At 41.9% G+C, this 21,571-nt stretch overlaps 2 protein-coding genes across 3 annotated transcripts; one reads left to right on the top strand and one right to left on the bottom strand.

The window, feature by feature from the left end:
* The first annotated feature begins 368 nt into the window (after positions 1–368).
* On the top strand, positions 369–6,457 carry ccdc90b (coiled-coil domain containing 90B). The gene is made up of 9 exons (XM_010739900.3): positions 369–763; positions 1,908–2,027; positions 2,149–2,252; positions 2,646–2,747; positions 3,199–3,240; positions 3,356–3,427; positions 3,753–3,806; positions 4,375–4,489; positions 5,772–6,457. The coding sequence occupies exons 1-9, from the start codon at positions 712–714 to the stop codon at positions 5,825–5,827; spliced, it is 717 nt and encodes a 238-aa protein (XP_010738202.2). The 5' UTR covers positions 369–711; the 3' UTR covers positions 5,828–6,457.
* A 679-nt stretch (positions 6,458–7,136) lies between these two features.
* Positions 7,137–19,678, bottom strand: pcf11 (PCF11 cleavage and polyadenylation factor subunit). Of its 2 annotated transcripts, none has more exons than XM_019263691.2 (17): positions 19,291–19,678; positions 17,095–17,220; positions 16,580–16,762; positions 15,519–15,641; positions 13,399–14,402; positions 13,050–13,227; positions 12,419–12,815; positions 12,193–12,336; positions 10,434–11,740; positions 10,204–10,270; positions 9,967–10,092; positions 9,758–9,881; positions 9,230–9,413; positions 8,925–9,080; positions 8,596–8,688; positions 8,047–8,082; positions 7,137–7,962 (listed from the first exon to the last, which is right to left on the bottom strand). In XM_019263691.2, exons 1-17 carry the CDS (start codon positions 19,531–19,533, stop codon positions 7,738–7,740), a joined length of 4,716 nt encoding a protein of 1,571 aa, XP_019119236.1. In that variant the 5' UTR covers positions 19,534–19,678; the 3' UTR covers positions 7,137–7,737. The 2 variants fall into 2 exon arrangements, with proteins under 2 accessions (XP_019119236.1, XP_010738201.2); XM_010739899.3 differs by having other exon boundaries at positions 15,393–15,641.
* Between the last annotated feature and the right edge of the window lie 1,893 nt (positions 19,679–21,571).

The raw sequence follows: 21,571 nt of genomic DNA on the forward strand, positions 1-21,571 counted from the left end.
ATGCAGCATCAGGACAGACCGGTCTTCCAACTGGCGACGCGGCAGAGTCACGTGGTTTAGCCGCCGCCAATCCCCTTTAAGAGACCAGCAGCAGGTCCTCTTGAGTCTATATTAACTCTTCAGGGAGGTGAACGAAAACACAGATTATGAGCGATTCTCTCGCCTCAGAGTCACCGAAGTAAATAGTACACTCGGTGTTTTCCACAAGCCACATGTCTTCTATACTTTCTGATACTAAAATGATTTGTCAAAGACATAAATCAGGAGAAAATTAACCTTTACTCAACTTGCCCCGAAGGGTAGCAACAAACTCTCGCGAGATCTTGCAGCACAACTATCTCCTCTCTCTCTCTCTCGTGGTCGGTTTTGTTTAATCAGAGATTATCTATAATAAATGAACTAAAACTTAAATAACTTTCTGGTACAATACAATATGTTTTCATCGATCTACACGACGTTCACGACACTTCCAAACGAGATTTGGGGATCGGGGACGCCCACGTAGGGGACAGGATTGCAGCATCTTCGTCATATACTATCTTTGTTTGAACTTTTCATCAGACGTCCTCGTCTTGTCAAACTGTTTCCGGTGTGTTACTGTGTGTATGTGTGTGTGATCTGAGTGTAAACACTTTGTTGTCTCTCTACTTTAAGTAAACTTTACTTAAATTTACAACAACAACAACAACAAAAAACGTTGTAACTTCCGGGATGAACGCGCTGCTTCGGCGGTGTAACGTGCGGCGGCTCAGATCATGGAGAGGTGAGAGAAGAATAACCTCTGAAGACAAACAGTGAATATGAGTTCAGGATTGGAGGAAGGACTCAGATAACTTATATGTAATGCTACAATGCATAAATAGTACAAATGTTAAATGACTAAAAGAAACGTGTTTTGAGTATTAACCTTGCTTTAGATCCACTACTTTATATAGTGGGTATGACTCCTGATACAATGACAGGCAGGGACTTGATTTCTTTACTAAGAATTCTGCTTAGAATAGCAAAGAAAACAATTTATCATGGAGAAAATCACAACGAGATTACAGTTTAAAATAGACAAGCTTACTGAAAGGTGGTCACCTTTTAATACAGACAATGACAGAGGTTTAATTGCCTATTTTTTTTCTTTATTGTTGTAATAAAATATGCAGGACACCCAAGTGGTCATACATGAATACATTTTATTACCTCTCATTTGATTCTTGAGATCTCGAGCATGTTATCCTGAGATAAGAGTCAGAATCAGAATCAGAAATACTTTATTAATCCCTGCAGGGAAATTGTGTTCGTTACAGCAGCTCCCAAACGGTAAGTGAGATAGTAGTAATAGCAAGAAAAACATTTGAACACTATAGAGGTTGGATGGTAACATCCCAAGAAAAAAACTTTAACACTATACACCTATAAGATATCCATTTTAACACTGTATACACAGGTATAAATAATAGTTAAATAAAACCAATAACAGTAAAATAAAAGCCAAGTAACTATACAATGTGTAAATCTAAAACCTTATAAAGAATTTAGTCTATGAGAGACTGTACAGAGAATACACTGATTGTTTAAGGTGCAGTATGCATGTGTGGAAGATTTCACTAATTATTGCACAAGCCAGTTCGATGGCTACTGGACTTGACTTGCAGTGTCTGATATTTTGAGGGAGGAGTTGTAGAGGCTGATGCTCACAGGTAGGAAAGACTTCTTGTGTCTCTCTGTGGAGCATCTTGGTGCCAGCAGTCTCTGGTTGAAGGTGCTCCTGAGTCTGTCCAACACCTCATGGAGTGGGTGGGAGTCATTGTCCAAAATAGCCCGCACCTGAGATCTCAAGGATAACCAAATTTGTTTTCCAGAGATAACAACATAATCAATCTGAGATCTTGAGCTTGTGTGTTTGTGTGTGATAGACCTCCATGTGACGGCACCCGTGGCGACCTTTGACCTGAGGAAAATCGAATTAACGCCTCTGGAGCAGCGAAAACTCACCTTCGACTCTCACAACATGGTGACGGACCTTGAGAGCAGTGGTGAGAAAATAACAGTTTTGTAAATATTTATCACCTTCACAGGAAAACATTTAATTAGACTCATAAACTGAATTTAACTACAGAACATGATATCAGAGACACTTTCAAATCTTTTGTGCAGGTTTTGAGAAGCGCCAGGCGGAGCTGATAGTTTCAGCTCTGGTCACTCTGACGACAGCAAACATGGACATCGTTTATAAAGACATGGTGACCAAAGCCCACCAGGTAAGACAATTTTTTTATTATATTCATAGGATACACTGATCAGCCATAACATTATGACCGCTGACAGATGAAGTGAATAACACTCGTTATCATGGCTTGTAAGGATTTGAGCAACTTTGACCAATTTTCAATAGACGACTGTGTCAGAGCATCTCCAAAACTGCAGCTGCATTCATGTGGACATTACTTTAACACATACTGCCTAAAAAACCAAAGTCACCCTTTCATGGACACAATATTCCCTGATGGCAGTGGCCTCATTCAGCAGGATAATGCACCCTGCCACAAAGCAAAAATGGTTCAACTCCAATACACCACAGATATTTATGACCTTTATTTAACGAGGCAAAGACAGATCTTGTGATGTGCTCTCTAATGTGGTTCTTCTGTCAGGAAATCGCGCTGCAGCAGATCATGGCTCACCTGGACTCCATCAGGAAGGACATGGTGATCCTAGAGAAGAGCGAGTTTGCCAACCTTCGATCTGAAAACACGGTACGACCACACGTCTGATTTGATCTTTATCTCTCAGGGCTTTATAAGTATTCAATAAAATCTTAAAATTAACTCTGAATTACAGTAATCTAGCCGAATGGTTATGAGTGCACGAATGACACTTTTTCAGATCCTTGAAATGTTTCTATGGGTGATAAAAACAGGATAGAACAATTGAATTAACCTGTTTATTTAGGCTGAGGTTTTGAAAATGATGCAGAGGTTTCTGCAGTCCTGAGTTTTGGGATGGGAAAAGACCTGAGACTGTTTGAGATTTGATTATTTTCAAAACCTTGACCTAACTTTCAGATCAGTAAAATCAAACTACATGAAGCTAAGAATACTTTTACTGAAGTAGGATTTAAAATGCAGCAGTTGTATTACTGCGTTGCTGTACTGGTATTTGTACTGAAGCTGTTTAAGGCGTCACCAGATGTTTTTATTTCTATAGAAAATGAAGCGAGAGCTGGAGCAGCTTATGAACAGACTGAAGGTGAGAACGTGTTTTTAAGCTTCTGTTTAAACTGTTCAGACTGTTTTTAAAAATAAAGCAACACAGAATATTTAGTTTTTTTTTAGACAAACACCTGTGTTTTCTCATGTTTCAGGAGGAGACTCTGAAAATCAGAGCAGAAACCAAACTGGACATCAACCTGGAGAACAGCAGGATTTCTGACATGGTGTGTGTTTTTGTGGGTCAAGTTTTACACTCACTTCATGAGTAAGTGAACACATCACACCGTAATGAAAGAAGCAGCAGCATCAGGGTGCGTTCAGTTACAGGAACGAGTGTAGGTGACCCGCATATTGGGTAATGATTAGAACCGAGAAGTTCCGTTCAGTTATATTGTTGACTAACACCTTAATCAGTTTGATCCTGATTGATTTGTCCACTTGTAGGAGCAACGGGTTGTGAAAGTAACAACAATGATAATCATAAGCAGAATGTGATGCTTGATGCTTGTTTCTGCAGTTTCTGGAGCTCATTTTGTGTTTTTGTGTTAGTTTACGGAACAGGAGAGGAAGCTGATGGAGGCCAATACAGAGTTTTATCACAAGGTAAATGGACCCTATAATGAACACTACATAAAACTAAAACTGTGAATACATCCTGCGTTTAAAGGGCCAGTGTGTAGGATTTATTGCCATCTAGCAGCGTAGTTGAAGATTGCAACTGTCTCATTTCACCCTCTCCTTCCTAGCAAGCAGGAGAAACTACGGTGACTGAAATGTTTTAGGCCTTATCTAGAGACAATGTTTATTTTGTCCCTTCTGGGCTACTGTAGAAACATAACAGTAACTTAGTTACTTAGTTATGGATATTATATTCTGTAAATAAAGCCCCCTAAATCTGACACACTGGAGCTTTTATTACAACTTCTTTGTTCTTTCAGCTCAACTCTCAATATTAAAGATAAAGTGATTAAAAACAAAACAAATCAGTGCAATAAGAGACAGTAAATTAAAACTTAAATACATGTGAGAATGGGTGGCAATGAAAAGTTTGCATGTTCTCCATATGTCCAAAGTTTTATAGGTTGATCTAAATTCTCTCTAAAACTCTTAAGATAGATTTGGAGTTAACTGATTGGTTGTTTTTGATGTGGTTGGTTGATGACATCACCAGAAAGCCGACCTGGAACACGACAACATGGAGATCAGCAAGAAGATGGACCTGCAGGTGGCTTCACTCAAAACTGTCCTGGAGTCTCTCAAACTGGAGACGATCCGCTACCTCGCAGGTAAATAAGATCGTCTGCTCTTTGTCAGGAGAGAGGGCTGCCTCACTTGCTGTTCTGTCCCCAAAGGTCCAAAGGCTAATGTAAGCATAGGCAGACTCGAGTCCGAGGAGCACAGACCCTGTTACAGGATGTAGTTATAAAGGAGTAGTATAGCAATGGTACAGGACATAACCAGGAAGATGGGCTGTCAGGATTTTGTGTGGGTGAGGACCATTGACAGTTTATAATAGACAAAGCTTCAGGGTCTGTTTAGTGTCTTAAACCTGCATTATTTCTAATGTCGAGCAGGGGGCAGCTACACTGGCAATACAATAAGGTCCGATTGTATTGAGTTATGCAGAAATTAGCCTACTTCTCGGTTGATTTATCACCTCTGTAAACAGTTTCTTCACGAGTTTATGGTCTCAATCTCTAGTTTCAAGTTTTCTTCCATACAGCATGATGTTGCTGTATGTTGATGTTGATGCTTATCAAAATGCATTGAATATGTTTTTCCTCAGTTGTTTTCACAAACAAATTTTGGTTAGTGGTTAGCTGTAACATTGTTGGCAACCCAACTCACCATATGTCACCCACCAGCTCCACGCTCTAATACAAATATGTTCACCTCTGGCTCCAAAAAAACAAGATGGCAACATCCATAATGCCTAACCAATGGGTGAAGTTCTGTACATACAGGAGCCTCACCAGGGCTTTGCTGGGTACCCTGGACAGGAAACATTGCAATAGTTCAGATTGGAGGTGATGAAGGCTTGGATAAAGGTGAGTCTGAAAGTGATAGCTGGAGTCTGGAGATGTTTTTGAGGTGGTAGAAGCCAGCTTTGGACTGAAACTGGAGTGGGGGGTGGATTCCAGAATGACACCCAGGTTGTGGACTTCTGTGGGGTCGAAAGATCTCCAACCATCTAGAGCAGCACACAACCTGAGCTCAGTTTAATTGTTGTTTAGCTGGAGTAGGCTAGATGACATCCAGGTTTTTGTTATTCAGATGGTTGATGATGGACTGTGGGTGGAGCTGAGTATACAGTTTAGTTTCTTAGATACAGGCGGGTGTAATCGGCATAGCAGGGGAACGTTAGAACATGGTAATGGATGAACTGACCCAAGCATGTGGATGGTAAAAAAGAGGTGTCCAAGCACTGAGCCTTGAGGAACACCAGAACATCATTAAAACAGCTGATTGGAGGCTGTGATTGAGAGGCGGAGTTTACTGAACATGCCGTGTTTCAGTTTTATACTAAGGGTTTTGACTGAAGGCCGTCTCTCCTGTGTTCCTCCCCAGCAACCGTGTTCTCCTGCCTGGCCATCGCTCTGGGAGTCTACCGGTTCTGGAGGTGAACAATCCACGAACTTCAGAACCACAAACTAATTCGTCTTCATCCTCAAGACAAAGTAGTGCCAGTAAAAACTCTTTGTGATTTGTGGATCTAACAAATGTTGCTGCTACAGAACGTCACAATTTAAACATAAACCAAATTCAGTGTCTTCACTGTGTTTTACTGCAGTAAAAGTACCAGTACAATACTGGAAAAAATACTTTAACATAAATGTATTTAAGTAGATTTACACAAATATTATCAGAAAATGTACTCATGCTCATTATGCAGTACTGGAGGACCACTAGTGTAAAGTATCTAAGCACATTTACTCAAGTACTACAGTACTTGAGTAAATACATGTACATCATAAATGTATTTTGAAGAATTGAACCTTTAAATGAACTTTTATATTCAATATTGTGTTGCTGTGGAAACATATTTTACAGCTAGATGGACTTGGATGGAGATTTTTTGCGAATGTTTACTTGATTTGTGTTGAATGAAGTCTAATCGTTTGATTTTTAATTTGATTTGTTTGAAAATAAAGTACCATATGAAGCTTTTTGACGTCTCCGACCGTCAAAATATGTCACAACTGGATTGGTTGTTACAAAAACAAATAAAGTTATGAAATCAAGAGAAAATAAAAGCTGTGTGTTTTTATTGAGAACAAAATACTGAGAATGTAAAGCTGCTGTGCAGAAAGTGGAAGAAAATGTAAAACAAGAAAACGATAATCAAACACTAGAGTGCCTGATGCTTTTCCACCCAGCAACCAGCACCACTCCTATCCACCAATCAGAGCAGAGCAGTTGAAGTTCACCTTCGAACAAGCGGCCACAAACCATAGGTTGTATCAAACAACTGAAATGACTGAAGACATCTATATCTTGCTGAAAACGTCTGACGAATTTGAGTGGCCTTCAGAAATTTCTCAATCTACATGGGAATAGACGGGGCTGTTTGTGGGCATTTCGTCCCAGCAACCAGCACAATTTTTCCTACAAGTTTGTTAAAATAATGTCTGTAAAGTTAAAATTGTGGCCAGGGAAACAGTTTACAATTAGTAAACTAAATAGTAATTGATTAAAGAGTAGAAGTAACAAAAATGATTAAATGAAAATGGAGGTAATGAAAATTAATCCAACCTTCATTTATGCCTTGAAAAATATCCTAGTTTTGAACACAAAGGTTTGATCCAGATAAAAACTGGATTACATGATCCACATTTCATCTGAACAACTAAACCCAAAGACCACAGTCACCTTTTCAAGATTTTTGAACACCTGAAATAAAAACACTCATGAAATAAAAACAAACACAAATAGTTTAAATCCACTAAACCTTTATTTAAGTTTTCAACCTAAATGACAATAAAACTAAGGGCAGAGTCAAATTAATCACTGTTGACACCAACAAACAAGTTTCAGACTTTTTATTAAAGATCAACTAAACAAACAAAAAGACGACTGTAATCCGCTGGAGAACTGTTTCCTGAAGAGCAGGTGGAATCTTCAGTCGTCCAATCAAATGATGCTTACCTTTAACGCAGCCAGAAACAAGTCAACACCTGCAACTACCCACCAACCCATCAATAAACCGACCAATCAATTCAACTACTCACAGACAGCAAACAGCAGCTGTTGGATTCAATCACTGTTACACCAGAGATACCAAAAAATACTTTAATTTATAAATTAAATAATTTACATCTGTTACCCAAAAGGAAACAAAACATTTTCTTTTTTTTTAATAAACAAGTTCAGTTTTCGTTCGATTCACAGAGGAACAGAGACCTGAAATGGTCACGCAGAATCCAAATACAAAAATGTATTGAAGTTTATGTTGCCGAGGACTCTGCCTCCGCATGCTAAAAACACCTTTTCTCTCAAAAAAATAAGAAAAAGTGAAGGTGAGGCAGCAGTAGCGTTACAGTTTACTTTGATCCGATTGCACTTCTTCTGGTAAAACCTCCTCCTCCAACTCTTTTTTCACATCAGGAAGCTCGACAGCTTCAGACTCCGCTTCCTGTTTGACTGCAGCAGCGACAGCACAGGAAGTTTCCTCCTCCTCTTCCTTCTTTATGAAGGCGCTCAATGGGTGATCAGTGAGCACCTTGTTGGGCGACGGTGTGACATCAATGTAAGACGACGTCTGAGGAGACAAATAGCAGCAGGTCAAACATCTGAAGGTCTGATGATGAATTATTTGTCTTTGTTAGATTTATTCTTCACTTACATTTTTATAATCTTCAAAACAGGAAGGATGAAAGTTCTGAGGAGAGAAATCAAACATGTATCATTAGTTTGTCACAACAAACAGTGGAGATTATTAAAAATAAACTCAGTAACTGAGACTTTAAATGTCACATGAAACCAGAAGCAGAGTATTGTTTGATAGGGGATTTGTTTCAGATACTGAATGGCCTTCACAGCAGCTAATCAGTGCCCGTCACACCTTCACACCTAACATCATGATATAAGTGTCAGTGTCCACCTTCCAGTGACCTGTGATCTTTACTCTATAATTCATAACTTTGAAGTTGAGTAGTCGGAGGACAGATACGATCCAGTTTTACCAAAATCACTGAATAAAGTTGTGCTCATCAGTGAGGCCTGGCCACAGATCCATGTAGCAGCCCTCAGAGTCACTCAAAGAAGAAGCACTGGTCTAGCCGTGACATTCTGATACTGGTGTATATAGGTGACACCAGACTGTCTGACAACACGTAAGCATGCCAACATTGTGCGTTCAGACTTCTCTGGACAGAGTCTGGTGGTATCATACCTTGTCGTCAACCCTGATGGCGTTTTTCAAGAACCAGTCCTCCTCCTCCTCCACCCAGTACGTCTCAAACGGCTCCTGACAGATTTCACACAACTGCAGGAGGAAAGACAACTCGTTAGATCATTTCTATCTGATTTATTTGTGATTGTTTACGTTATATATTCAGTACTTTAAGTATATTTTAAAGCCAATATTTTTTACTTCAGTTAATAATTTTGTACTTCACTGTAGTATTTACTTTTACTTGAGTGAAAGAAGTACCTCTGTCCACTGTTGTATTTGATTTCTGAGTAAAAGAGGAAGTGAGTCTATCATCGAAGTTCCGTTACCTCTCCTACTTGGTCCTTGGTGGCTTTCACGCTCTGGAACTCCTTCTCCTTGGCAGCCGCCTGGTTCTTCTGAACCTCCTCCTCATTTTCCTTCTCAAAGAACTGACTCTTCGCTCGCTCCTCCAGGTCAGCGATCTCCTCAAACTCGATCCAGTCCTGACGGGGACGAGGGAATGTATACAGATTAGGTTAAACATCTACGTTTGTATTTTATGGAGTTTCATAAGAGCCTCTTGACCTGCAGATCCCTAACCCTGTGAGACCTTCATCTTCTTTAAAAGGTCAGCTGATGTGTGTGTTCTTACCCTGAGAGTGTAGTACCAGCGCCGGTGCGTGATCTTCTTGCTGGCGACCTTCCCAGCGTGGTTCTGTCTGAAGTGCCAGTCCAGGTGGTCGGCGTACATGTCCGTCTGGGCAGTGGTGAACCTCATGCTGCACAGACAGCACTGGTTTCCTGAGTATAGCTTGGTCACCACGCTCTCATAACGCCTGAGAGGGGACAAAATAACAGAGGGGACAGAATGTGTCACAACACAAGTTTAACTCAACATTTCAGCTCAGTGCAGAGTTTTTATCCCTTCTTGAACATCAAATACAAGGACTTTGAAGGACCAATAACTGCACATTTGAGACATGTATAAGGGGAATGTTACAATGAGAACTAGAAGAACATAAAATATTTACAAACTTTAAGTAAAAACAAAAAGAAATACATTTCTGTTCTTGTACAAAATACACAAATTCAAAAGGACCTTCCTGGATTCTTTCACCTTCAAATTCAAAAACTTTTAAAGGTTACAAGGTCCCATGGGAACCTTGAAGTACGAACTCACTGTTTCATGTCGTCGATTGTGAAGCTGGTGAGGTCCGGGAGATCTCCCTCCTCCACCTCTGGCTCCTGGTCCTCCTCTTCCTCCTCCTCCACAGGCGGAGCTGCTGGAGCTGCTGTGGAAGAATCTGAAAAAATAAACAATTCATTTACTGTAAATATGTAAATGTAAAACAGAATATCAGCAGCATGTGAACAGGAGGCCTTACTGACCGGCACCAGTGGTTGGCACAGCGTCAGGCTGAGATGGTTTGATAATGCCAGTGGAGATGAGTTTGGACAGCAGGTCGTTGACGTCAACCTGACCGAAATGGTTCTCTGGAGGGACGACCTGCGGAGCTGCAAGGAGGCAAAACAACAGTTAGAAAGATGTGAATTTAAGGCACTGGTCACTGCAAGTTTCTGATAATTTCTACATGATTCTCCACCAAATCTACAAATCCTTCTTACTCTGCTGTCTGAAAGGCACTGCGTTCTGAGGCAGGAAGGGCTGGTTCAGGTTCCCCATCATGTTTACCTGAAAACAAAAAAAGAGAACATTTAAACACTTCATACATGATGTACTTGTGTCAAACTAAATCCTAAAGAAAACCCCCAAAAGAAGAGTCACACTAGAGTAAAACAAAGTCATATTGTATTTTCTGTTCTGTCGATTGATGTTTGATGGGTGAGTCACTTACTGGCTGCTGCATGCCGACGGCAGGGGAAGCGGAGTTGTAGAAGGTGGCGGGGCCTGGTTGGTTGAAGGGTGCTGGCTGCATGTTGAAGTTTCCGGTCTGCTGCAGGTTCGGCTGAGTTTGGAATCCCATCGGCCCCGAGGAGAACTGAGGGTTCATGGGCTCTGGGAACCGCTGAGGTCCCATATTAAAGTTCTGCTGAGGGGCCATGGGGTTTTCGTAGATGGGCGGTGCCATTGGCCTCATGGGAGGCTGCAGGTTGTGTTGGGGAGCAAACCTCAGGGGGCCCTGCTGGCCAGGGGCAGATTCATAGATCGGGGGTACACCCTGATGGGGCATGTCAAACCTGGGCCCTGGCTGGACGGGACCTTCGAAGCGCATGGGACCAGGGCCGTCAAACCTCATCGGGCCCATCTGGTTTGGTGGGCCATCGAAGCGTATAGGCCGCTGCTGCTGGAAGCCCATTTGTCCGGATCCAGGACCAGGAGCCATGTTGTTAAAGCGCTGAATAGGGCCCTCAAAGTGGCCCGGTCCAGGTCCTTGTCCCTCAAACCTGACTGGGGGCTGCTGACCAATTGGACCATCAAACCTTCCAGGGCCCTGAGGGTGAGGTGGACCATCAAATCGCCCCATACCATCGCCGCCTCTAATTGGACCATGAGACATGTGGGGGCCGTCAAACCTCTCTGGCACATTGTGAAGAGGTGGTCCACTACCCTCAAATCTACCAGGACCCTGGTGGTGAGGCCCATCAAAACGGGATGAGTCATCATAGCGCCCAGGGCCACTGCCTTCGTACCACCCTGGAGGGTGTGGTCTGGAGGGCCCCATGTGTCCAGGTCCATCGTACCGGGGGTGTCCTCCATCATGAGGAGGTGTATGTCCCGGGGAGTCGCTGTGCTGTCGGACAGAAGACAGCGGCCCTCCGCGAGCCGGCGCCTTTAGGATAGATTTGGGTGGAACGGGAGGATGAGGGTGAGCATCCAGGTTGAGGGGCCCGTCGTCTGAATGCTCACTGTTGGGGCTCTCGAAGCGCGGAACGGGGCTTGCCTCTGCAGATTCTTTCTGATGTAGAGGGGACAGGCGCTCACGCTCAAACCTTGGGGTCGGTGGGTCTAGACTGCTCGGGCTCGGACAGTTCCTGTGGACTACGGTGCCAGAGGGTGGGGGTCCCTCAAGCCTTCGTGGTTCGGGGTGTCGAGAATCGGCAGGTGTGCCATATCTCCGTGGAGCATCATAGCCGCTTTTCTGTTCTTCGCGCTCGTCATAGCGCTGGCGCTCTGTCAGGGGTGAGTTCCACTCCCTCTCACCTAGAAACAATAGATAGAAACTCATCAAAACTGTCGGTGGACATCTTGCATCCTATTAAACAGTTTTTTACTATTTGACTTTAAAATAACCGAGCTACATCTCATTAAGACTATATCTCAACAAACTGGATTTCGACGTCCTCACTGTTCCTTTTCTCCAACTACAACTCCAATGATCTTCCTGAGATCAACTGAGATGACTCGACTGCTGTGAATCAGCATGTGAGCTTGACCCCTATCTAAATGTGTAAACTGTGACCTCTTTAGAAGAGTCTCTAACCCTGCTGAAGTACCACTGAAGTATCCCTGAACACACTGCTGCTCCAGAACCTGACCCATGACCTCTCTGAATAAAAACGACAGATAGCAGATAATATTTGGCTTCACAAAACAGCTCAAACAGATAAAACACATCATCAACATCATGAATACATCTGGGGCAGATAACTTACTGGACTCTCTAGGGTCAGCTCTCCTCCTGAAGCGAAGGCCTGGCAGAGACTTCAGAGTGGGGAACTCTTTGCCATGGTTGTACTCCTCGATCATGGGGCCGAGTGGAGGCCGGGGCTCCTCGCGCTCTTTACTGCGCCTTTCACCTGTAAAGTCATGAACCATCAGCGACATGCCACAAAACCTGAACATGAAGCTTTAGTTCCTCTCAGATCCTCCTCAATTTACCTTGCCTGTCCCGCGGTGGCCGGTTGTATTTATGTGATGGCGGGTGCCCAGCGCTCCTGCTGCCGCCTGTCTTCTCACCCTGCACTGATTCCTCGCCCTCCTCGGGACTCTCATCGCCCTCCCACTCCTCTCCGGTCGGGCGGTGTGTGACCTGGGTCTTCCTCAGCTTGGACTTGTGCTCGTAGTAAGACAGCTCTGCCGGGTCCATGGCTTCATGAGGACGAGGCTGGCCAGAAGGAGACGGGGTCAGCAGTTTCTTGGAGAAGTTGCCGGCATCATCCCAGTTTTCAGGGTGCTGCTGCTTCTCCTCCTGATACTGGAAGAAATGTTTGATCTTGTGCGCCATGTTCAGGAAGTCTTCCTTGGAAATCTCGCCGCTCTCCAGACGCTTACTGGCCTGCAGAGGCAAGACAAGGACATTTAGACAAATACTGAACTGTTTGCTATGGTTCTGCTCAGTGGTGTTTACCACCACCTTGTGGTTTAGTGATGGAGGTAAGATTTTTGCTCCAGTCTTCACAAAATTATTTTAAACATTAGCTGATGATACTGTAAACATTTAACAGTCCTACAACAAGAATTTGTTTGGAAGTCATTTCTATAACTTCTGTGTGATTTGTTTGCGACGTACCCTCCTGAGCAGGTCCTTCTTGGAGGCAGAGTTGAGGACTTCAGGTATCTGCATGTTAGCGTCCACACTGAGGCGATGCTTTGGGGTTCGAGGGGTGGTGGGGCGAGTCGGGGTGTTGTAGGGTTTGTGTCTTTGGGGAGGTCCAGGTTTCATGTGAGAGTCCTCAGGTAGCTTCGGACTTCAGGAGAAACAAATTTAGTTTTTACTTTGTTGGACTTCTGGACATCCAGAAACAGAGGCAAGTCCACAAAATAACTGATCATAACTTTTGGTCTATAATTCGAGAGTCTAAATTTAGTAAAAATTTGTTCCACACAGACATAAATGTGACTTGACATGATGTACTCACTGTTTGTTCTCCTCCCAGCCGCTCCTCCAGCGGTGAGGAGCGTCCTTGGTCTCCTTGCTGCCTCCGTCGTGGCTTCTCGGGGAGTGAGAGTCTCTAGATTCGGAGTGCCGGTCTTCCACCGGCCTCTTTGACCTTCTGCTTTCTGATTGGTTCTTTTTGGGTGGGAGCCGGTCCTCTCTGCCGGGCTTGCCGTGTTCTGGTTCGTCTGTGCGGACCCTTCTGGGTTTGCCCGTTTTGTGAGAGGGCGACGGGGACAAGGAGCTGCTCCTGGCTCTGCTCTTGGGCGACCGCCTGTCCTTCCTCTTTGGGGAAGAGTTGGGTGAGCGTGATCTGGAACGCGAGCGTGTACGTTTCCTGGCATGTGTACGGGCATTGCCTCCACTCTTGAACTCTGCTTTCTCTGCAGACTCTTCGCGGTCGTGTTTGGCCACCGAGCCATTCACCAGCTTCCCCCTGGGGAACCTCTGAGGGTCTGCTCCCCGTGCAGCCTCGTCTCGCTCTTTCTTGTCGGTACATCTTTTCTTCTCCTTTAGTTCGTCGTCTTTTGCCTCTCCAGTCTTGTCCTGTGTTCGTTTTCTCAGTCGAGGATCTTTCTTGGTGCCATCAGCTGACTTCTGAACCTCAGCCTCCACTTGTTTGTTCTTACTCTGGACACTTTTAGCCATCGGAGATGGAGATTTGGACTTTGGCTTCTCCTCCAACACCTCTTTCCTCTGGGTCCTGGCCTTGTCAGGCCGGGAGGATTTCTCAGGCGTCAGAGCAGGACTTCCTGTTGTGGCTATGTCTGCCTTTTTCCCAGCAGACTGTTCTTTGGGCTGGGATGCAGCTGGGGGGCCTGGGCGATTCAGACGGGGGTCCCTGGTGGACGGCTTAGAATCTGTCTGAGTTTGAGGAGGGATCCAAGGTCGGACCACAGGAGTACTTTGGCTCACGGGCTTCGGTGCCGTGCTCGGCACTGTTGGGGTGGTGGCTGGAGTCGATGTTGGCAATACAAACCCACCAGCCTGCAAACACAAACAAAAATGTTACCAACGGTGCAGTTAGGAGGCGGAACATTTTAGAATCTAACAGGAAACGGTTCAGTACAGTCCAGACTAAAGATTCATAACAAGATTAATAATCAATGAAATTTGTTCAGGCACTGCTTTTGCTATGCTATTTATCCTCAATGAATTGAAGAGGAGATCCTCTTTTTCCAGCCTACCAAGCGTGGAAAGAGGTTCACAAGTTGACAGGCTGTTGAAATAGGTAAAGTGCCTTACACTTCAAAGCCAGCCACCGTCGACTTGATAAGTGGAGTGTCGGGTGACACCATTAGTTTTCAGCCCCTAGGATCTAAAATGCTTTTATCTTATCGTGAATCTTTGGTCTGAACTGGACTAAATACAAAGTACCAATGTCACAAGAAACTACAGACACATGCATATTTAAGGACAGGGTCTCATGTTTTATGCAGTAATTCTTCCTCTACATAATTCGCAGTATCCCATTTTGAAGAAATTTAAATTTAGGCGTTGGCGGGGGATAAACTGATTTCAAACTGCAGCAAAAGGTTAATACCAGACTTAAGCAGTCCAACTCAACTTCCGAATGTATTTTTATACATGACGATGGTCCTCCCCATCACTCTAAAGGACTATAAGAAGAGATCGCTTTGCATCCAGCCCTGACAACTACAGCCATCAACAACTTTGAATGTACATCCATACGTCAAATGACTAAACTACTGAATCTATTGATGAGATGTCAGGTAAATGCCAGATGAATAATGATTAATCAGTCGGCTTTGAGGAGCAGGTTTCATCAGATGCTACATGAGAACCAGTGCTGGCATTTTTAGAACCATGGTTTCATGAGAAAACTCGCTTTAGAAACGCGTACAAACATATGAAGCCATTGCTAAGTAAACAAATGGAAAACAAGTGACTTAAATAGAGGAAGTTGCACCCACAACAACTAGAATCTGAACTACACCCAGCCCTCATATGACCAACCAGCTGAGCTTTGGTCTGCTCCAGTTCCAGCTCGATTTTCTTCTGCTGAAGCTCCAGGAGCTGTTTCTGTTTGGCCAGCAGTTGCTGCCGGATCAGCTGCTCTTGGGTCAGGCTGGACAGGCTTACATTGGAGGCCGACTGGGAAGCAGGCACTGCTGTCGCTGCTGGTGCTGCTGGTGGTGGTGGTGGTGCCACCGGCTGTGGCGATGGTGTGGCAGCAACAGGCTGTGGAGAGGGCGCCTCCTCAGACTGGAAACACGCCGAGATTATAGAGGGTCAGAACAACAAAGAACTCCACTATATTCATCTGACGGCTGGAGTTACTGGTTATTTGTAGATTAAGATTTTACAGGAGATAGTCAAGAACTGACTTTGTTCTTTTAAGACTGTAACATCATGAACATGTTATTGGGATAGAAACAAGTTGACTGTTAGTGACTGGATTTGAGATACGTTTACAACAAAGATGTTCCACTAATGCATGTTTAGCTCCAATAAAGAATAATTTTCATCAATGATTCATCTAGAGCTGAAACCAGAAAGTGTCAATTCATCAACTGATCAAGCAAATGCCAAAAATGTCTGGTTCAAACTTTAAAGATGTGAGGATTAGCTGCTTAGCTTTGAATATAACCAACAATTGAAAACTCAAAGATGTCAGCAGGAACATTCTGTGCATTTTAAAATTATTTTCTGATATTCCTTAGAGAAAATGATCAAAGACATTCAATGTACTTTCATATAAGACAAAAAAAACTGCACAAGTCTCCAATTTTAAAAAATGTGGAACCAGAGAATGTTTGATAAAGGAAATGACTCAATCTTCCACACTTTTCAGCAAAATTCAGCAGAAAAAACAGGTACCTGCTTTTACTTCTTTTTATAATCATGTTTAAAAGGTTTTAGAGCTTAACAAAAATATTAAACTAAAGTGCGTATCAATGGAGGAATAAGCAGAGATGCATTACTGTCATATTTCAAGAAAATAAATCTTGATCAAAGATTAAAAAGAGCTTTTAATCATTGTAACAGGATTTGTTAAAAAAAAAAACTTTGGTACATTTCAGAACAAACTACATCAGACAATCTGAAATAAATGCCAAGCTAATCTACAAAAGCTCTTAAAAAAAGGGTACAACTAGAAAGCAGAAGCCCGGCCTGAACTTGCATTTGGAGCTCATACACACCTGTTTCAAAAACTTGGGGTTGACATGAATGCTGGCATTGACAGTGGGCGGCAGCGGCTTGATGGGCCAGGCCGGGTCCACGGAGTTGACCCGGACATCCAGCGCATACAGTTTCTTCAGAGGAAACACATCGTCCCACGTTGATCTTAACTTGAACAGACTCTTTCTAGTGTTTTCATCCACCTACAAACAGAGGACATGACTTGGTCCACAGCTACAAACAAAAACCTAAAAAACATACTTGAGTAGCATCACAGCAAATGTGTTAGCACCACTTTAAAAGAGTGAAAATTTGCTATAATACTGTTTTCTGAGCAGGTAAACAGATTTATAAATGCTTCTAGTAAAAAGTTTTATTAGCAAGGCTACGTTATGGCATTAAGTACACAGGAGCAGAGTGCAGGAGATCACACATAAAAAGCAAGCAACACAACAAACAGGAGGGAAGTGAAGTGGGCTGCTAAAGTGCTTAATTTTTTAAAAACAATGCCAAATGGCAGCAAAGAGAACTGTACCTTTTCAAAGACACATATAAATGAAGTGATTAGGTTTTTAGCAAACACTGCAAGGTATTCTCCTCCAACATTCTTCACTATGGAATCCACTAAGTACAAAACTGGAAGCTTCTCGGCAGATGGGGCCTGGAGCAATAGAGAACTCAACAAGTTTAGAAAACAACAGGGGTTAAAATCAAACATTTCAGAACAAATGCTCAAATTACAACTTGACACCCTCGCCACCCGCTGTGTGCAAAAAATTAAAAAACAAAAAGTTATTTTAAAAAAAGAAAGTCAAAAATAAAGTCTGTGCCAAGTGAGGAAAATGTGTTCGTCTGAAAGAGAAAAAAGCAGTCCAAGTTTTTCTTGATTCAGGGATCGAAATACTCCTTTGTCATAACAAAAACAAGAAAAGATTCCAAAAAAATCTTCAGTAATGTCAGTCAGTTCAGTGTCGTTAAAAATTGATCCTTCGCCAGAAAAAAAAATATCCATGAAGGGTTAAAAAAAAAAAAAAAGTCCAGTCTTCAGGAGTCTTTTTACCTCCAAAGAGGGTTGTTTTCCCCTGAAACCACTCTTTGTACTTTACCCAGATGAAACATGAGTAAGTTTTACTCTTTAACTCCACACCCAGTTTTTAAAATCACACTCATTCAGTTTTAGCCCTAAAAATGTTTTTCTCCCATCAACATCGATAAACCCATAAAGAGAAAATAGAACATGTGATTTGTAAGCATTTAGTTAAAGAAGCTGAATTTAAACTCTGCATACTAAAATCTACTGTTACTAAACTGTGCGGCATCAGTTTGAGGAAACACTGTACAACCAATTCGAACACGCCCAGTCATACTCGGCCGTGTAAGTAAATGTAAACCAGAGTCATACCAATAAATTACACTGGGAAATAAAAAATGACAAAAAGCACATTTCACATTTTTTATTATAAACATTTTAACCATTCAATGACATTTCAGTAATTCAAAAATTCACTAGTGAGTTAATGCATCTTTCTGGTCCAATCAGGCTTCAAGTGAGCAAAGCTTTGTTTGTGTGCAAACACTGAGCACAGAGGGAAGTGAAGCAAACCGCTGACTGAAATGCATTTCTATAGATTTGACTGCAACCCATTCAAACAGTCGACGTGGTGCAGGCCCGGTCTGTTATGACGAAGGACCAAAATACTTGTGGAGTCAGGACCGAAACAGTCAAGTCAAAATCCACCAAAACTGAACAGACTAACAACTCCTGGGCTTCACGATACAAGATAGTACATGTTTAATTAAATAATCAGTGAGTCCAGCATATATCACGACTCTTTGGGAGGCTCTGAATCACGTACAGCCTTTTTAATGCTTTAAACTGCCTTTATTGTACTTAAAAGGAAGTAAAGGAAGGTGGTGTTGTGCCTAAAACACACCCAGCAAGTCAACAACAGGTTTGACTGCGAAACTCTGCTTCTGTTGTTGGTGCCTTAAGACTCCATAGAAAAGGCAGTGGGGGGTCATGTGATTGTGTTTTTGTTGCTGGTGCCTCAGGACTGCATTAAAGGCTAACACGAGTCAAATTAGTGTGGATACATTCATGAATTGTAAAATATATTAAAAAGCAAAGAAACTGATCTTATTTTCGTGGGTTTTACACTCAAATCTATATATATTACCTTCAATGTTTCTACCCCCTTCCTATTGTCTTCTTATAAAGGCACTATTTTGAAAATATATAAAGTTTACGTGCTTTTAGTAGAATAAAAGGCACCATTGTACCTTGCCAAACAATGCTCACATATCTAGAATTAATTTACTTAAATAACCTCAAACTAAAACGGTTAAATTCAATTTATAATCCAGTTTTTTAAAGTATCTGGTGGTGGGTTTTCACTTGACTTAGGCCCGACCTAACACCAAAAAATTACAGCTAATTTCGACAGCGTGTTAAAACATTTCCTTCATTTGAAGCCAACTAAAGAATATATTAAATTAATAAAATAAAAAAACGAGTCTTTCACTTTAATATACACACAAACTGAGTGAATATAAAGCAGTGGCACTCGGTAGTTTTGCTCACCAGGACAACAACGGAAAGTAACGGGTGACATGTCGTGTTAGCACAACGCCATGATTAAGCCAGCAGCACATTGTCGACTGCGGCCTGCTACATAACATACAACGACATTAAAAGCATCTGAAATTGAAAGTATTCTATTTTTATAAAAACCTTGCTTATTTGCGCTTCAATAATTGCGACGATATCCTTGGCGAAGTTGAGGTTTTCCTCGGCCAGAATGGTCAGCATGTTGATGTGCGGCTTGCTGTTGAACGTCAGGTCTTCGAGCGAGGACTGATACTCTCGGCAGGCATCTTCCCTCGCCGCTTTGTCGTCCATCTTTGAGCTGTGCGACCCGGGAAAAACTACACCAACCTTATCGATACCATAACCACTGATTAACAGGCAGTCCATGTACTCATGTAACTAACTGTTCGGCCCTGACTCGGTCCAAATTAACGCTGTATTCGTGGTTATTTTTCAGCCGCCGCCTGTCGTCCTTCTCTCTCTCTTTGCCCGCTCACGACGACAAGAAGATGGCGACTGTTAACTGAAGGCCGCATACGTCACACGGAAAATGCCAGTCCCCACGTGACGTCGGTGCAGTCCCATTGGTTTGTTTTCAGGACATCCGGGCAACGTCTTGTTTTTATTGGATCGATCGAATAACAGCCACATAAATGAGCCAATCACATTGAAGGTGTTTGAGCTTCTTATTGCATAACGACAGACATGTCCAAGAGATGTTTCCCAACATAACAACACGAGGCCGAAGCATGGTGTTTTCAAACATTAACTTTGTAATGTTAGAAATTAATATAAACTTCACTGTTTTGGTGCATGTATTAAAATATTAATAAAGTAAACGTAAAGTAAAAGTATGATTGAGTTTACAGTCACTGTACATTTCTCCTTACTTTCTTACTTTGCACCAAATCAACACTGCCAATTTGCTGTATATACTTTTATTTACTATTGCTATTTTGATATTTTATTAGTTTGTTCTTTATATTTTTATTCTTATGTTGTCTGTTGTCACCGTGTGTAATGCTGCTGCTGCACTGTAATTCTATCTATCTATCTATCTATCTATCTATCTATCTATCTATCTATCTAATAGCCCTACATGTGATCAGTGTGCAGCTGTATAACAAGTACATGCAATTATGCAAAACCTGTGGTCTCCAGAAGATTTAAAGACTGAGATTTGCTGATTTTTATTGTATGTTGATTTTCATAGTCTGATTAAATGGGCATCAATTAAAAATATCTGAACTCATCGCCTATCATTTGACAATGTTTTAGCCTCTGGGGGCAACAGAGAATGTTTCTGGGATTTCATTGTAGCCACTGGATATCTAGATAACAGATATTCTGGCAGAGAGTTCCTCTGCAGTCAATAGCAATTTGATATGTGAGAATGGCAAGAAAGACATATTTTTGCTATAAAAAAGATATTTGCATATGAATAGGTATAACATAACTTCATCAAACAAAAGTCGATGGGTTCCCAGATTATGTTCCACCTCATTGCTACACAAACTGTTTCAAGCCCGCTCAAACGAGATGTGTCGATACAACTTGGCCTACAAATGTAAACCAGAATGCTTCTGATGCCAAAATCTTGTGCATCCATATGCAGATATCTGTTTATAGAGATTATGGAATCAGTTACTTAATACTTCAAGGTTCATTTATTTATTATTGTAGGCCCTTTATGCTATGCTAAAAATAAATATTTTTGTGTGTGGATGATGGTTGGAGGAGTCTCCACTTGAGGAAAGGAGCTGCTGTAGTCTGGTGTTGTTTATTATTTAAGTGTGATTTTGACAAATAAAGCATTTTAAATAACAAAGAATTTGTGTATGTGGCAGGTTTTGTCGTGTGTTATTGAGAGTTAACTCTGTCAGTGTTACAGCTGCCATGTAAGGCTCCAAACTCATGCTTGGATATTTTTAGACATAGTAATGAAACACCAGATGATGCATCAGTGTCATCCATTCTAGCGCACAGACCCTTTACAGTAAAAGTATTAATATCACACTATAAAAAATCCTGCATTGAAAGTATTTCTTCAGTAGAAGTATGTAAATACAAAAATGTATTTAAAGTATTTAAGCAGTAAAAATGTCCTGGTGAAATGCCATCACGTGTGTGTGTGTGTGTGTGTGTGTGTGTGTGTGTGTGTGTGTTTGTTTGTTTGTTTGTTTGTGTGTGTGTGTTTCTTGACCAATAAATAAAAAATAAAATAAGGACTAAAAATTAAAAAACAGAAAACATAAGATTTTATAGCAACAAACTAAATCAATATAATGAACGTATTTCTGTAAGTTTTGCCTATAAGTTTGTCCAACTCAGACTTTTAATTTGTTAATTTGGTTTCTAACTGATCTTGATTAACACTTTATTTTGTTGTTTGTAAAACAGTCATATCTTAAACTGTTGACAATAT

This window comes from Larimichthys crocea, chromosome XII, assembly GCF_000972845.2.
Source record: "Larimichthys crocea isolate SSNF chromosome XII, L_crocea_2.0, whole genome shotgun sequence".
NCBI classification, from domain to species: Eukaryota; Metazoa; Chordata; class Actinopteri; family Sciaenidae; genus Larimichthys; species Larimichthys crocea.